Source organism: Protopterus annectens, chromosome 16.part0, assembly GCF_019279795.1.
Source record: "Protopterus annectens isolate FY-2018-M chromosome 16.part0, PAN1.0, whole genome shotgun sequence".
In the NCBI taxonomy this organism is placed as follows: Eukaryota; Metazoa; Chordata; order Ceratodontiformes; family Protopteridae; genus Protopterus; species Protopterus annectens.
The window spans coordinates 862603847-862621873 of record NC_056750.1 but is presented as its reverse complement, the minus strand read 5'-3'; the positions used below and the strand labels follow the sequence as shown (position 1 = coordinate 862621873).

The 18027-nt window shown below is 46.9% G+C and overlaps 1 protein-coding gene across 1 annotated transcript in view; it reads right to left on the bottom strand.

The window, feature by feature from the left end:
- SUPT16H (SPT16 homolog, facilitates chromatin remodeling subunit) overlaps positions 1-18027 on the bottom strand; it is a 3088153-nt gene that overhangs the window by 289528 nt on the left and 2780598 nt on the right. Inside the window, exon 22 of the mRNA XM_044058195.1 lies at positions 8391-8520. Within this exon, the coding sequence (XP_043914130.1) occupies positions 8391-8520 (130 nt within the window). The remainder of the gene's footprint in view (positions 1-8390; positions 8521-18027) is intronic.

The following is an 18027-nucleotide window of genomic DNA, read 5'->3' as shown; positions in this document are numbered from 1 at the left end:
GGGGTACTTAGCTTTTTAGAAGTCTTCGGTAGTAGCAATCTCTGGTTCTGACCGACCGGCACTTGCGAACAGCTTCTGCTTCGGGCGCCACGCGGCAAGAAAGACTGAGGAAAATGGCGTCGGCTGATGCCTTTCTACCCGCTGAACTGCAGCTATGACGTCGGGTGAAGTGCGACATCAGCCGAGGCCAGACCCAGACTTTGGAATCCGGCCGACCGAAGGGCTGCCTGAGGCCAGGACAACCCATTTGTTAGGACTGCAGATGCATCCTTGAAGGACATCTTGTGGGACTCAGGAACCATGTAGCATCTGTCAGGTTTACTAGTAGCCGGAGGCAGGGAATCAGGGGCCATACTGGATTCCGAAAACATATCAACAATGTGCAATATATATATATATATATATATATATATATATATATATATATATATATATATATACATCGCCAAACGCCAAAGTCCTCCGGGGGGATTCAGAGGAAATGGAATCCTCTGCATCAGAATCCTCATAAGTAGGTATAGACAAATCCAGGTCATTAGAAGAATCAGAAGAAAAGTACAGTTTTGTACCTACCATAAATGTAGATGTCCGATAGACATGCAACTGCAGTCATAACATGTGGGTTGTCCTGCCTCAGGCAGCCCTCGGTCGGCCGGATTCCAAAGTCTGGGTCCGACGTCGGCTGATGTCGCATTTCTCTCTGACGTCAGAGCGGCTGGAGTACATAAGCATCAGCCGACGCCATTTTCTTCAGTGTTTCTTGCCCCAGATGCCAGGTGCCCTCCAAGGAAGGCTGTAATCAAATTGGAAGACAAAAACAGGATTCCAAACAAATACATGAGCAATAAAACAAATACACCATAACAGATATCCCCAGCTAAGAGGAAGGGGGATAGGAGTGGACCCTAGGCATAGCGGGGTATGGAGGGAGGAAACCGACTGCAGTTGCATGTCTATCGGACATCTACATTTATGGTAGGTACAAAACTGTACTATGTCCTTCAAGAATGCAACTGCAGTCATAACGTGGGTAGAATACCATAGCTTAGCTGGGGGAGGAGGTATGCTCTAGGAAAGAGATGGTGTGGCAATCAAACCCTGCAGGACTGCCGAAGCAAAGCCTGCTCTGGATCTGGAATATAGAGGGAGATTGTAGTGTTTGGAGAATGTATGCACGGAGCTCCATGTAGCAGCTTCTAGAATGTCCTTTATAGGCACCCCTCTTAAAAATGCTGTAGAGGTGGCTGTAGCTCTAGTGGAATGTGGTCTGACATAGGCTGGAACAGTCTTCCCATGAAAGGAACAACAGAATCTGATGCAATGTCCAATCCATTTAGAAATAGTCTGTTTTGAAATAGCTTTTCCTTGGACTGCAGGGGCGTAAGCTACAAAAAGCTGCTCAGACTTCCTACTGGCCTTGGTTCTGTCCAGGTAGTATCGAAGTTGTCTGTGAATGTCCAAGGTATGCAACAGTCTTTCCCCCTTATTCTCAGGATTGGGGAAGAAAGCAGGCAGATGAATGGCTTGATTTAGAGAAACCCTAGATACCACCTTTGTCATAAAAGTAGGGTTGGTCCTTAATGAAACCCCGTCTCTGTGGAAAATAATAAAGGGTGGTATTGCCATTAGGGCCTGTAGCTCCGAAACCCTTCTTGCTGAGGTAATTGCCAACAGGAAAGCTGTTTTCCATGAGAGAAATTGCAAGTCAACTGAAGCTGCTGGCTCAAAAGGAGGTAGAGTCAGTTTTTCTAAGACAAAATTGAGGTCCCAGGCTGGCACTGGGGCCTTTCTTGGTGGCTTAATGTTCTTGATTCCCCTGAGGAATTGTCTTAGTAAGGGGTGAGAGAAAACAGGAGGATCAGTGTTGTATCTAGCTGAAATAGCAGATGCGTGTATCTTTATTGAAGAATATGAGAGGCCGCTCTGTGACATATCTGCCAAATATTCCAAGATGAGTGGGATGTTCAGTAATGATGCATCATGTCCCTTGCTGGTATTCCAATTGCTGAATCTTTTCCACTTTGCTAAGTAAACCTTTCTGGTGGATGGTCTTCGAGCCTCTGTTAGTATCCACTGAACTTCCTTGGAGAGGGATAAGCTGAAGTTATTTATGGGATCTCCCAGGCTGTTAGCTGCAGTGTCTGAAGGTTTGGATGCAGTGTTTCGAAATTGTGTTGAGTCAAAAGTAGAGGCCACTGAGGGAGGGCCCACCTCCTGGTGTGACATATGCTCCGTAGTAGTGGGTACCAGTGTTGTCTTGGCCAATCCGGAGCTATTATGATTCCCTTTGGCTTCTCTGCTTTGATCTTTAGTAATACTGAGGTCATCAGTGGCAGAGGTGGGAATGCATAGATTGCTAGGGAGTTCCAGTTGAATGAAAGGGCATCTATTTTCCAAGCCTTTGGATGGTATGTCCTTGTGCAAAATTTTGGTATAAGATGATTGAGATGAGAGGCAAATAGGTCCACTTCTGGCTTGCCCCATGTCGAAGTGAGTTGTCTGAAAGCCTTCGGATGTAACCTCCACTCATGTGGATCTGTGAAAATCCTGCTTAGGCTGTCCGCCAACACACTGTCTTTTCCTGGAACAAACTGGGATTGTAACTGGATGTTTAGACTTAGTGATTTCTCCCAAAGCTGCATTGTCAGTCTGCAAAGGGGGTAAGAGTGGGTGCCCCCCTGCTTGTTTACGTACCACATCACAGTGGTGTTGTCTGTCCGTATCATTAAGTGGCCTTGCTGGAGTTGGTGTTGAAAAGCCTCGATAGCATGCATTACTGCCAGCATTTCCTTTTGGTTTATATGCAGATGTGTTTCCTTTGGAGACCATTGTCCTTGTATACACCTGCCTTTCATGTGCGCCCCCCATCCAAGGTCTGAGGCGTCTGTAGTCATGGTTTGTGTTATCTGTGGTTTTTGGACGACATACCTGTGTTTTTCCTGGCTCACCGAGGCCCACCATAGGAATTCCTTTTGTAGGCATGGAATGAGTGGTATGATTGTCTCCAAGTTGTTGCTGTGTTGAGACCAAATGCTTTTTAGGTACCATTGAAGCTTTCTCATGTGTAGTTTTGCTAATGGAACCAGTAGAATGCAGGATGCCATGTAACCCAGGGCCTGTAGGAATCTCCTTGCAGTCATCTGGGTGAGTTTTGCTAAACCTTTGAAGTATTGAGTTAACATCTCTTTCTTGTCTTCTGTCAGGTAAGCCATCTGAGAGGTTGTGTCTAGTTTGGCTCCTAAGAAGATTATTTGCTGGGATGGCTGCAGTCTTGACTTTTGGAAGTTGACTGTGTATCCCAGAGCTTGAAGTAATCGTATGACATAATCCAGGTTTTTTGTCAACATCAATTTGTCGTCCGCTTGTATGAGGCAGTCGTCCAGGTACGGGTAAATTTGTATACCCTGGAGCCTGCAATGAGCAATTACTGAAGCCAGGCATTTTGTAAATACTCTGGGCAGTAGATAAGCCAAATGGCAATGCTGAGAATTGATAATGCTCTGGCCCTGCAAGAAATCTGAGGTATCTTCTGCAGCTGTGTCTGATAGGGACATGCAGGTATGCCTCCTTGAGGTCCAGAGTAATCAGCCACGACTCCTTGCCCAGCATGGGAAGGAGTTGCTGTAGAGTCAGCATTTTGAACTTTGGTACTATGAGAAAGGTGTTTAATGCGGACAAGTCCAGTATTGGTCTCCATTGAGATTCTTTTCTTGGAACAAGGAACAGTCTTGAGTAAAACCCCTGTTCTTGTTGTGGAACTCTTTCTATTGCTTTCATTCGAGTCAGCAGAGTGATTTGCTTGATAGCCTCTGCCCTTTGATGTTGTGGTAGATTTGGCATGCCTTGTTTTCTTGGTAAGGTATGGAAATGAAACCTGTACCCTCGGTCTATAATGTCCAAAATCCATTTGTCCTTTGTCAGTCTGTGCCAGTTTTCTGCAAACAGAGATAATTTCCCGCCCAAGGGAGCTTCTAGTTATTCCCTGGTAGGCAGTAGTAGAGGAAAGTCATTGAGTTTGTGGTTGTTGGGCAGGTGAAACCCCTGCGTCACTTCTTTGGTTTCCTGGCTGCCATTGTCGTCCTCTGTAAGGGCCTCTGTATTGGCCTCTTCCTCGGCCACGTCTGTTCTTACCCCTTTGAAACTTTTCTGGATTAGGAAAGGACCAGTTTTTTGAAGGCCAATTCCTACTGAATCTGGGGGGTTGAACCTGGAGGAAATCTTTCACAGTCTGAACTGATTTTGCTTTTTCTTCGATGGTCTTTAACACATCCTTAACATTTGCACCAAAAAGCTTGTTCTTTTCCAAAGGTGCATCCAGAAGTTTTGCTTTTACATGATCTGGTAGAGGTTGATCTTTTAACCAAGCATGTCTACGCATCACTGCCCCTGTCATAGCTGCCCTACATGAAGCTTCCAGTGCATCATATCCACACTGCAGGAAGTGATTGCTTACTTGCTGAGTGTTATGTACAGGTTCCTGCAAAGTCTTCCTGTCTAAAGGATCAGGAGAAGCTAGTGTTTTTTGTAAATCTTCTAAGAGATAATCCTGATATTGGAACATATGAAAAAGGCAATTTAAAGTTCTCATAGATAAGGTAGTGGATGTGTAAACCTTTTTACCCCATCTCTAATGACCTTGCTTCCCTGTTGGAGGGTAAAGGATTTTTGAGGTGGAGGCTGAAACTCCTTTAGGCCCCTGTGAAATAGTTTCCAAATCAGCAGTATGGGCCCTGAATAAATGGGAATGAGTTTCTGGGACCCTGTAATACCTGTCTGGCTTGGCTGGAGCAGGAGGAAGAGAATCAGGGGTAGCACTAGAATCAGAATACAAATCATCCAGAACATCAAGTACAGGAGGAATAGCTAAGGGCCTATGCTGAGGCTTCTTAAGGAAAGTCCTAAGGCGTTTCCTAGAATCAGAATATTCCTGACCCTGCCACTTGAAATGTTCCCTCATGGTGTGCAGAACTTCCCCAAAAGAAATATCCTCAGGAGGGAGGCCAAGGTATGGAATCTTCTGCATCCGAGTCCTCATAGGTCTGGAAGAGCTCTTCCTGGCTATCAGAGTGGACAGAGCCCTCAGAGTCTTCATCTGAAGGAGAAGGGTCAGAGGGTTCAACCCGGGCCTTTTATCAGGAGGAGGCTGGGATGCTCTCTCAGGATGGGCCTGTGAACCTCTGATCATGGAAATTAAATCAGCAGCCTTGGACATAATTTGTGTCTCCGGAGTCGGCTGAGGTAAGGATTTGGAAGCAATATGCTTTGTTTTGCTGGCTGCCTTAGCCCTAGTGTAGGCCTTAATAGACATGGCCATAGGAGGCCTGGCAGCTCCACGTGCAGGAGTGACCTTGTCTACAGCAATGGTCTCGGGCATTTCCTCGGTTTCGGTATCCGGAGGAAAGTCTATAACTGGCGTCGGAGTAATATCTGGAACTGGAGTCGCCGGTAATGCGGTGTCTTCGGTTCAGAGCGGTGGAGAGACCGTCTCAGAGGGAACCGGAGCACTCGCGCTAGGTTTTGACATGGAGTCGGTGGTAGACGCGGGCCGAGGATGTCGGTCCCAGTCTTTTCGCTTTTTGGGAGTTTGCGATGTCGGAAGATCCGACGGCATGGTGTACGCAAATTTATCGCCGAAAAAATCTTCAGCGAACTCCGCCCGGCGCCTGAGAGTGCGCTTGTTGAAGCGAGCACAGGCTACACAGGCCGAGACGTCGTGGTCTGGGCCCAGGCAAGGGAGGCAGTAAGAGTGGAAATCCTTATGAGGTATTTGTTTACCACAAAAAAGACAATTGTTAACTTTTTCAGTAATTTCTGACATCGGCTGAGGCAAGAAAAGGTCCCCAATGGGGTACTTAGCTTTTTTGATGACTTTGGTATCGTAGAATACAGGAGCTGACCGATCGGCACTTGCGAACTGCTTCTGCTTCGGGCACCGCGCGGCAAGAAAGACTGAAGAAAATGGCGTCGGCTAATGCTTATGTACTCCAGCCGCTCTGACGTCGGAGAGAAATGCGACATCAGCCGACGTCGGACCCAGACTTTGGAATCCGGCCGACCGAGGGCTGCCTGAGGCAGGACAACCCACATGTTATGACTGCAGTTGCATTCTTGAAGGACATCAGAGTTCTGGTCAGAAGATTCTTAGTCAAGCTCAGGCCTAGGCCTCTTAGAAGGGAGGGGGGGTTTGACTACCCCTGATTAAAGTAATAAGATCTTCAGCCATTTTGATCATTTTTTTTTTTTTTGGCATAGGGGCCTGAACATGTGGCTTGGGCGTTGTTTTGTTAGACAGATCGAGATTTAGGCCTTAGTATAGAAGGTGGAGTCGGTTTAATATGCAAGTCTGTAGGCCTGAATACACCCTCAGAAGCTGGTGCCTGCACAGCAGCTCCGGACCCATCCAAGGTAGAGACATCTGTGGGTTCCCTAGGTGAAGCATCTTGTGGCATACCGGACTCCGAATGGGTCTCAGTAGAGGCCTGCGAGTCAGAATTAGCAGGTATCAGGAGTTGCGAAAGTACCTCACTGAGTACCAGCGAACTGACGACTGGCTTAAGATAAGTGTCATCGGCAGTTTTGGACCTCGACGGCCTGTCTTTTTCTTTGCGTTTTTTTTGGAATTCCGGTAGTCGGATGGCTAACCGACGTCATTTCTGGATAATTAAACTGAGAACCGAAAAATTTAGAGGTGGATAATTAAACCAAGAACCGAGAAATTTAGAGGCAAAAATGTACCGACGACAGATAGTGCGCTGATTAAATAAAGCACAAAACAGACAGCAAGGTACTTTGTGATCAGGGCCTAGGCAAGGAATACAGTACGAATTAAAATTTTTATGAGGTATTTGCTTTCCACAAGTATCGCAATTAACAACCTTTACGGACATCGGTAAGGAGCAAGAAAAAGTTTCCCCAACGGGTTACTTAGCTTTAAGTTGAAGACTTCGGTTCTGAAACTTGAAAACGAAAATTTTAGGTGTCGGCTGACCGGCACTTGCAAACTGCTTCTGCTTCAGACACTGCACGGCAAGAAAAACATGTATAATGACGTCGGCTGCATGTTTTATACCCCTGACAACCTGATGTCATGGAAGAAGAGGCAGCAACCGACGCAGGACCCAAGACTTTGTTAATCAGGCTGACTGAGGGCAACCTGCCAGATTACTCAAATGTAATGACTGCAACAGTGAAACACGAAGAACATCACAGTGAACACAGTGCCTACTTTGAAGGCTGCTGCTGCTCTCCCATTAAGACCACAGCCAATGCTGCATGTGTCACTGCCAAAATGGGTGCTCACTCACTGGAGTCTGGCCTCACAAGAGGACCACAAGAGAGAACTAGGGTGTCCTAGATGAAAAAAAGGCAACAAAGTACCACCTCTGTCTGTTCAGGTACCAGAGAAAAACAAAGAACATGTTTTTGCTGAACCTTTAAGAAAGCCTCAATCATCTTTTTGTAGTCAGAATCAACAAGTGGAAATATATGACCCCTGAAGGAGCTAGGAGATGGTGTATTAGAAGCAAAATTGTGCATATACTTCAGAATCAGAATGAGAGAACACTACCTGACAAAGCAAAACACTGCACATACTTCAGAATCAGAACAAGAGAACACTACCTGACCTCAGTTTGACAGATAGCATTCCAAATGAAATCTCTGACACAGCAAAAGGAGACTGTATGACGGGCACAACACCTTTCTGGGCTCAGCTCATTGAAAATAGCTTATTTACCAGATTAAATCAAACAGTAAAACAACCAAGATAAAACCTGCAAGAGTGAAGTTATAAAAATATCAAGGTTTAGAGAGGGACTGAAAAGAATAGAAACACTGCCTCGGCCACAATTAAGAAAAGCTGGTCTGTCCCGAAAAGTAGATCTTGCAAAACAGATGCAAATGACCAGATGTAGGTGCAAAGAAATTTTTCTGAAACTGAAAAATATTGCAAATGAAACCTGGAACTGTTTTTTTATGTTAGAGCAACTATGTGATAAAACCGTTCTAGAGCACGTCAGCTAGTCTGCACAGCATTACGGGTAAAACAAAGGTTAGTACATTAGCATAGTTTAAGATGCTGAGTTAACTGTCAGAGTTTTCAGTTGCACTGTTGATGGAACATCCTCTTGTCAAATCTTAGGCAGGTCATCTCTGACCTTTTACACATATTCCCCCTGCATCACGCACAAAGGTTTTCCAAAGAGGACAAAACTGCAGATATATGCAGCTAAGAACTTTTAGCAGACATCTGTGTGGTTGCTGGTGGGCAGTTTTCAATTAACTGCTCGCACAATATGAAACGCCAAGAGACCTGAAAAGGGAAACATTAGACAGCTCAAGCAAACAAATCAGGAATCCAGCACAATTTTACCATGCTATAATTCAGCTACCTCACTATCAGGTTCCAAGAAACTCCAGCCACCCTGCTCGAAGAAACCCTCTGGGTCATCTAAGATAGTTTTCATGATTTTAGTCCAGTTCAGTGACTGTACTCCCTCTGTGTACTTGATGTCACAGGAGCTGTAACAAAAGAAAAAAAATCAAGCTCAGATAAATGAAACCAGATTAAACAGACTCTAAAGCAATCTTGACTGAACTCAGCAAAGTTCTCATAAGAAGAGATTTGACTTCAACCTACTTCAACAAAAAGTTCACTAAGAAATTATAGATATGTACTCAACATAACTCTGCATCAGTGTTTGTTTTCATCTGATCTTGGATCCATCCGCGGCCACAAAATAGACTTTAGGCTCCGTATCTTGAGCTCCTCCCCTTACTCATAATCCCAGTCTACTTCTGAGATACTTTACATCGAGTCTGCCCTGTATTTAGCTGATCACAACATAAAAATCAGTGAACAGTAATCCCAGAGCCAAAAAACTGCAGCTAACAGAAAGGTATGGAATAGGAAGAGAGACAGAGAAAGAGAACTCTGGAGCGAACACTGCAAAAAACAATAAGAGTATCCCTCAGGACACACCACTAGACAGTTAATAGGAAGAGGGAATGGTGGGTTGTGAAGTTGAGGAAGGAAGAAAACAGACAACACAGATGCAGGATTATAAAGTACAGTTGTATACACTTATCATAAATGTAGATGTTAAAGTGTATTCACTGTTGCAGTCATCACACTAGGGTTATCTGCCTGCAGGTAGCCCTCAGTCGGCCCGAATACCAGAGACATGGGATTTCTGCGTCAGATGCTGTCGCCTCTTCCATGACGTCAGAGGTACAAAACATGCAGCCGACACCATTACAACAGTTTTTCTTCCACCAGATGTCAGGTGCCCCCACAATGGGAAGCAATAAGAAGTTATGTACCTACCATAATGTTCCATGTTAGTTGTCTTCTCTCGCCTTCTTTCTTGCTTGATGGGTTCGGAGCCGATCCCTCGGCTCCGACTCGGCACTTGCTTTAGCTCGAGAACTCCTTTTACCAGCTCGAGGCAGCCCCATATCCCATGATGCAAGGCAGGAAGTACCCAGATCTCGTTTGTTGACAAAAGGGCAATAAACACCAAGCATAAAATACTTCCCAAAGGAAGAAGAAACTTACAGATGGAAAAAGGACCAGGTCTGAATGGTCTTTAGCATAATAGTTTCTTATACAAGGTCTGTCCAGGCCAGGGGGAAGGAGGGAGGGTCGCAAGAAAGAAGGCGAGAGAAGACAACTAACATGGAACGTTATTGGTAGGTACATAACTTCTTAATGTTAAGTTGTCAATCTCGCCTTCATTCTTGCTTGATGGGACCGCGTCCCTAGCACCTCTATCCTGGGTGGCTCAATGGAACAAACTCTTGAGGACTGTAGAGCCAAAACTGGCTCTGTCCCTGGAGGCCAAGTCCAATTTGTAATGGGAAACAAAAGTGTGAGGAGTGGCCCAAGTGGCCGCTGCACAAATAGTGTCCAAAGGCAGTCTAGCTTGAAAAGCTGTAGAAGTAGCTAAACTCCTAGTTGAATGTGCTTTAGGTTTTGAGCACAGCTGTTTTCCCTGATCGTATAAATTTCAGTGATGACCGAAGAAAGCCATCTGGACAAAGTCACTTTAGAAACAGGTAGGCCTTTTTATTATCCGCATAGGAAACAAAAAGTTGATCAGATTTTCTAAATTTTTTGTTCTGTCCAAATAATATCTGAGCTGACGGTGGACGTCAAGATAATGTAGCTTTTGTTCAGCTCTATCTGAATAGTTAGGAAAAATACGGGAGATCAATGGATTGATTCAGATTGTTTTTAGGCGACCTTAGGTAAAAAGGATGGATTAGTTCTCAAGGATACTCTGTCTTTGTGAAAAATCAAATAGGGGGTCGAACTGAAAGAGCATGAAGTTCAGACACCCTCCTGGCAGATGTAATAGCCACTAGGAATAACGTTTTCCAAGAAAGATATTTCAGGGAACAAGAAACAGCTGGCTCGAAGGGGAAGAATCAAGGATGTCAGCACTAAATTTAGATCCCACTGAGGAGGAGGATTCCTGATTGGAGGCTTTAGTAGGAAAATTCCTTTCAAGAAGGCCCTGCAGAGCCTATGGGACATAATATTATGATCTGCTATCCCGACATGAAAATTAGAAATAGCAGCCAACTGAACTCTGACTGTTGAAGAAGAGGAGCCTGCATGAAAAATCTCTGCTAAGAAGTCCAGAACTGCCTGAACAGGGGCAGTAAAAGGATCAATATTTTGGGCCTTAGCCCAATAAGAGAAACGTTCCATTTGCTGTGTAAATCCTCCTGGTAGAGGATTTTAGTGAAGCTACTATGATATCTCTAACTGGGTTAGAGATCAAAGGAAGCCTGGCTAAGGAAGGAAGTGGAGCAACCATGCTGTGAGGTTGACAGAAGGGATTGACCGGTGCAGCTGACCGGATTGGTGAATCAGTAGATCTGGCACTGGGTCCAGATGCCACGGCTGCACCAAAAGTGACGATGGAGGACGGGAACCAAACTTGTCGAGGCCAGTAAGGGGCAATGAGAATCAATTTGGCTCTCAAACGGTAGCTTTCTGGATCACCTGAGGGATCAGAGGAAATGGAGGAAGGCATAAAGAAGTCCCTGGGGCCAATCCTGGGTCAGAGCGTCTCTGGGGGATGGCCTGATAGAGGAAGAGGCTGAAGAAGTCTGGACATTTGCTGTTTTGGGGAGTAGCAAAAGATCGCAACATGGACGACCCCATTCCAGAAAAATCTCTTCCGCTATGGATTGCTTGAGAGACCACTCGTGAGGCATGAGAATAGCTCTGCTCAATCTGTCCGCTATAATGTTGGTTTTCCCAGGGATATGCGTTGCTACCAGAAACCGATGAGAGGAGATCGCCCATTGCCATAGTCGGAGCGCTTCGACACAAGGGGTAGGACTTGGTTCCGCCCTGTTTGTTGATATACCAAACTACAGACATGTTGTCTGTGAGGACTGCAATTGTCCCTACGGGAAGAAAGTCGTTGAGGGCTTGCAACGTTAAAAGCACTGCTCTCATCTCCAGGACATTTATGTGCAGATGGTACTCGAGCGGTTGCCACGTCCATGAACCATCCTGCCCTGATAATGACCCCCCCACCCGATCAGGGAGGCATCCGTGGTGACAGTGGCTATCGGGGATGGAGGTACAAAGCACCTGCCTTGGTGAACCTGAGACGATGTGATCCACCAAGCAAGATGTTCTTTGCATGTTTGTGTCACCAGAATCTGGTGACGATTGGGAGTTGCTGGTATGACCACTGTGTGAACAGCATCCACTGAAGGAGGCATGTAGAATCGAGCCAGGGAAGAAGAGTAATGGCCGCAGCCATGAGACCTAATACCTTTAGAACCATTCTGGCCTGTACCTTCTTGCTGGCCAGAATGATCCTGACATGAGTCTGAATGTCTGAAACTCTTTGTTCTGTAAGGGTAGCTGACATCCGAACAGTGTTTAAGTTTGCCTATGAAGGTAATAGACTGGCAGGGCGATAAGGATGACTTTTCAAGTTGACTGAGATGCCCAAATGAGAACAAAGGTCTATTGTGTAATCCCTGGCTTGTATAAGCTGATGCCTGGTGGTGGCTGACAGGAGCCAGTCGTCGAGATACGGAAACACCTGGAATCCTTGACGTCTCAGGTGAGCCGTGACCACTGCCATGCATTTGGTGAACACTCTGGGGCTGTAGTGAGACCAAAGGGCAGGGCTCTGAACTGGAAATGACTGGACCCCAGCGGCGGAGAAATCTCCTGAGCGTCTGTGAATTTTGATGTGATAGTACGCATCCTGAAGATCTATTGAGCACATCCAGTTGTCCTTCTGTAAGAAGGGCAGAATTGACTGAAGAGTGACCATTCGGAATCTTGTCTTGCTGACAGACTTGTTGAGTCTGCTGAGATCCAATATTGGTCTCCAGTCTCCCGTCTTTTTGGGGACCAAAAAGAACCTTGAGTAGATTCCGGGCTCTGAATGGTCTATTGTAACTGGCTGAATGGCTCTTTTTGAAGTAGTTTTGCGATTTCTAACTCTGCAATGTCCCTTAGACCGGTGGTACATCTGGAAGGGAACTTGAGGGAAGGGACTTTCCTCGAAAGGAATTATGTAACCCTTGGATATGATCGACTGTACCCATCTGTCTTGAGTGAGGGAATGCCAGGCTTCTGGGTACAGTGATAATCTTCCCGACTGCCTCCAAGGAGGGACAGCCGGGCAACACCTCAGGGATGCTGAAAGGGCTTCTCAGGAAGAGACTCCCTGTTGCCCTGGTTCTTGGACCCCTCTGCCTCTAGAGCGCGTCTGTTGTTGTTACCCCCTCTGCCTCTAGGGGTAAACTGACCACGTGAATCCGGCGTGACTCCTTGGGATTTACGGAACCACATCTTCCCACCCTTCTGTCCTTTGGGATAAGGCCTAGAAGGGGTGGAAAAACGGACTCCAACAGCAGAAAGAGTCTTGCCGTCCTGCTCACACCTGGTCAAGGTCTCCTTCACCTGAGGGCCAAACAAAGCTGACCCATCAAAGGGAGAATTTGTGAAGGACGCCTTAAAGGGATCCACAAAATCACATAGCCGCATCCAGGCTTGGCGTCTAAGAGCCACACCTGTGCCTGCGGCTCTACTGCTTCCATCCGCAGCATAAGATATTAGCCGCATGGAGGAGTTAGCAATGGAATTGAGGGTTCCTAGCTGAAGCAATCTTTTCTTGGGCCCCTGCAGCTGTAGGATCCTGAACTACTTCTCCCAGCTCCTTCAGGATATCTCTCTGGAGTCTGGTGAAGTGACAAAGATAATTCAGCGAGCATAGCAAAGGTCGCTGAGGAAAACATCCGCTTGCACCTATCCATGGTCCTAGAGTCCTTATTAGGAGGATGGACGGGCACGGAAGGATCTGCAAGTTCCTTTTGGTGGCCGCAGCCACCACCATGGCATCAGCGGGACACCTTTGGTAAGGAATTGTTTGTCACTAGGGGCAGTGATAAATTTAGAAGGCCTCCTAGGGACTGGCTCTACAGAGTCAGGAGCTGTCCACGCCTCGTGCAATAACCTGCATAAGGGGTCGAAGGCGGAGACACCCAGGAGGTGGAGGGCCGAGATCCAAACGCCTCTAGGTATACTGACTCATCCTCAGAGGGACTGTTGGTGGGCCAGTTTCCCTCTGTTTCAGAAGTTCTAGGATGTCTGAGAAGGAGACATCCTCAGAGAGGGGATCTAGGGATCCCTCTGACTCATCAAAGTCAGTATCCCAAGTGACAGACTCAGGGAGTCTACATGCTTCCTCTTACAAGTCCTCTTCCTAGGAGGATCTCCGAAACATCAGGAGAATCCTCGGAAGAGGGGAAATTCCCAATGGGGAAACCTGAGGCGGAGGATCTCTGGGTCCTGTAGCAAGAGAAGTGGCAGAGATGTCAACAGGTACAATAGAGGGAGGAGCTACGGAAGAGACTGCTGACTGATACCAGTGGCCAGTACACTCTTCATCACCTCAATGCTCCCCTCCCAGGCAGGTCCGAGAGAACCCGCTCCGAAGAGCTAGGAACTCCAGGGCCACCGAAGGAAGTCTCCGAGGCAGATGTCGGAGCCGAGCTCACCAAGGCCGAGGCTCCAAGGGGAAGAGCGGCTCGGACAAGGGTCTGATGCCACTCACCCCTCGGAGGAGACCATGGAAGCCCGACCACGAATCCCTCTAAGGAAGAGGAGATAAGAGTAGGGCTGAAGGACAGAAGGAGGTATCCGTCCTCCAGCCGTAGCAGTAACCATGCCGAAGACTCCAACTCCAAACTCTGGGGTAGAGTCAAGGAGGAACTGTAACGGGTGTGGACCAACAGTCGCCTGCTGAGACGGACTGTGTAGCATTTGGGCCAGTACCTGTGACTTGAGCAATCTACTGACCACTCTCTAGGTCATGATCTGACAACCTGGATGACCTTGAAGATCGGCTCCGATGGCTCCGCCCGATAGAAGAGGCGGCCGAGCCGAAAGTATCGGCTCCAAGGAAGGAGACCTCGACCTCTTCCTGGAATGGGCCATCGGAGCCGATACTACTGATCCTGTCGGCACCGATTTCGGAGCCGGCAGAACGTCTCGATGTCGGCTCCAGCCGAGCCGATACAGCTACAAGGTAACGGTGTCGGAGCCGATCGGAGCCGACACCGATGCCTGTGCCACATGGGTGTCGGAGCCGATCGGAGCCGACACCGATGCCGTCTGCGTGGGTGTCGGAGCCGATCGGGCCGACACCACAGTGGTCAGCAGATTCGCACCGATAGCCATCGGCCGAAAGCTTTGTGGATCCAGAATCGGCTCCAGTCGGAGCCGAGGCCGCAGGCTTAGAAACAGAAGCCTGGGCCTTGGCAGTTTTGGTTGATTTTTGTGGAGGCGACTTAGCGGAGAGCCCTCCGGCTTAAGAAGACCCCTGAGAATCAACTTATTGTCTCTCCTGCAGGACTCTCTGGCTGAAGGAGTGACAAATAGCACAGGAGTCCTGCAGGTGAAGAGGGCCCAAACAGTACAGGCAAGAAGTGTGACCGTCTGTCAGAGACATCTTCTGACAGCACGAGTCACACTTCTTAAAACCTGAAACCCTCTCCTTAGACATGGTGCCTAAACACAACACACACACACACCAGTCAAATTAAATTAAACTAATACCAAGAGGTATTTAGTAAAAACACCAACACACACACCCTAACAGGGGAAGGGATAGGAAAATTGACTGACTAAGAAATATAAAAAACAGGAGTTTCTGTCAGAAAAAGGTTAAAATTAAAATTAAACTATCAAAAATTAGTTTTAACTAAAAAAGGGGCTTAAATATCACAAATGTGAACTACTTACCAGGAGCTGGTAAAGAGAAGACCTCCCAAGCGAAGCGGCAAACGAGATCTAGGTACTTCCTGCCTTGCATCATGGGATATGGGGCTGCCTCGAGCTGGTAAAAGGAGTTCTCGAGCTAAAGCAAGTGCCGAGTCGGAGCCGAGGGATCGGCTCCGAACCCATCAAGCAAGAATGAAGGCGAGATTGACAACTTAACATTTATATGTTATGGTACACCTCCATCAAAAAGCAAATACACCAGAAAGCTTAAATACACCAAAAAAGAAGGAAAGATAGAGCCAAGAGAAGTCAGGGGGGCTGCAGGGAGGGTAACAATGACTGCAACAGTGAATACACTAACATCTACATTTATGGTAAGTGTACACAACTGTACTATGTTCTTCGTGTTTCACTGTTGCAGTCATTACATTTGGGTTGACTCCCAAAGCTAAGGAAGGGAGGAAGAAGTTGGAGAGCATTAGGGCCAGCTATTAAGCCCTGAAAGAGTGCAGTGACAAAACCAGCTCTGGATTTAGAAACAATAGGCATGTGGTAATGCTTGGTGAAGGTATGTACAGAGCTTCTAGGATGTCCCTGGTAGGGACTCCCCTGAGAAAGGCTGTAGAGGCAGATGCAGCCCTGGTGGAATGTGATCTTATCCCCTTGTGGGGTAGGTTTTCATGGTGCTTGTAGCAGAAATGAATGCAATGGGCTATCCATTTAGAAATGATTTGCTTTGAAATGGCCTTCCCCTCTGCCCCTGCAGCAAAGCCATCTCGCAGCTGTTCAGATTTTGAAAGGCTTAGTCCTGTCCAAATAAAATCTAAGTTGTCTGTGCACGTCCAAAGAGTGCAGTATTCGTTCTCCTTTGTTTTGTGAATTCGGGGAAAAAGGTAGGCAAATGAATGGACTGATTTAGGGCCACACTAGACATCACCTTGGGCATAAAGGAGGGATTGGTCCTGAGGGAGACCCTGTCTGCATGGAAGATAATGAAGGGCTCCACTGCCATGAGGGCCTGTAATTCAGACACTCTTCTTGCACAAGTGAAGGCTAGAAGAAAGGCTGTTTTCCAAAAAAGGAATTTCAACTCATCAGTTGCAGCTGGTTCAAAAGGAGGGAGAGTGAGTTTTTCCTATACAAAAGTTAAGGTCCCAGGCTGGAGAAGGGCACTCTCCTGGGGGGGGGGGGGGGTCTTAAATTTTTTGCACCTCTGAGGAATTGCTTTAGCAGTGGGTGAGAGAAGAGGGGTGGTTCAGTACTATAATGTGCTTGAAATGGCAGAAGCATGAATTTTAATGGACGAGAAGGATAGGACCTTGTGGAGCATTTCCGTTAAGTAATGAAGTATATGAGGTAAGCTGAGCACCGTTCTGCCCATCCCCTGAGTACGGCTCCAGGAACAGTATCTTTTCAGCATAGTAGTTTCTAGTACTAGGCCTCCTTGCCTCCAGAATAACATCTAGCATCTGTTACTGAGGGATGCTATTGGAGAACTCAAGGAATTAGCCAGGTTGCAAGGTTCAGGGTTTGAAGCCGAGGATGCAGAATCTGGCCCACCTGCTGGGACAGCAGGGAAGGGGCCTGAGGCAGGTGCCATGGTTCCAGCAGTGTCATACTGCGTAAAAGTGGGTACCAATGCTGGCGAGCCAGTCTGGTGCAATCAGCATTGTCCTTGGCTTGTCCAGTTTGATCTTTAGCAGAACCTTTGAGAGGAGAGGTAGAAGGGGGAAAGGCATAAACCAAGAGGCTTTCCCAGGTAAAGATCAGGGCCATCCACTTTCCAAGCTTGACTGTGGGAAGTCCTTGTGCAAAATTTGTCCAAATGATAGTTCTGAGGGGAGGCAAACAGGTCTATCTCTGGAGTCCCCCATTTGTTCCTCAAGCGGTTGAATATTTTTGGTTCCAGTTTCCATTCGTGTGGGTCCATGAGATTTCTTGCTTAGGTTGGCTGCCAGTGAATTTAGCTTGCCTGGCAGGAATGGAGGTTGTAGGCGCACTTTGTAGTTAAAGGCTATGTTCCACAGAGCCATGGTTAGTCTGCAGAGAGGGTACGAGTGGGTTGACCCCTGCTTGTTTATGTACCACTTAACTGTGGTGTTGTCTTGCCTTTACCAAGAATTGTCCTGGTAGAATGCGGTCTTTGAAGGCTGTCAAGGAATTCTGTACAGCTAACATTTCTTTTTGGTTGATAGGCAGGTGCATCTGTCTTGGGTTCCATTTGCCCTGAATGCATGGCCCTGCCAAGTGAGCCCCTCCATGCATAGTCTGATGTGTCTGTTAGGGTTTGGGCGGAAAGGGGTAAAGTGAAAGTGAGCCCCTTGTTGTGGTAGCAGGCCTCTGCCCACCAAAGGAACTCTGTCTTTATACAAAGAATTATAGGAATCATTGATTCCAGGTCCTGAGAATGTTGACACCATACGCTTTTTAGGTACCATTGTAGTTTCCTCATATGCAGTCTTGCATATGGAATTAGTAGAATGCAAGAGGCCATGAACCAGAGGGCTTGCAGAATTTCCCTTGCAGATAGTTGGGTCTTTGTGGCCAGTAGTTTGAAGTAGGTTGTCAAACTTGTTTCTCTAGAGTGAGGAAAGCCATCTGGGAAGTTGTGTTCAAACTTGCTCCCAAGGAATACAATCTGTTGGGCAGGGTACTAGGTGAAATTTCTTTACTTTTATGGTGCACCCCAGTGAGGTCAGAAGTTTCTTTACGAATGCCAGATGTTTTAATAGCATGTCCTGGCTTTCTGCCTGAATCAA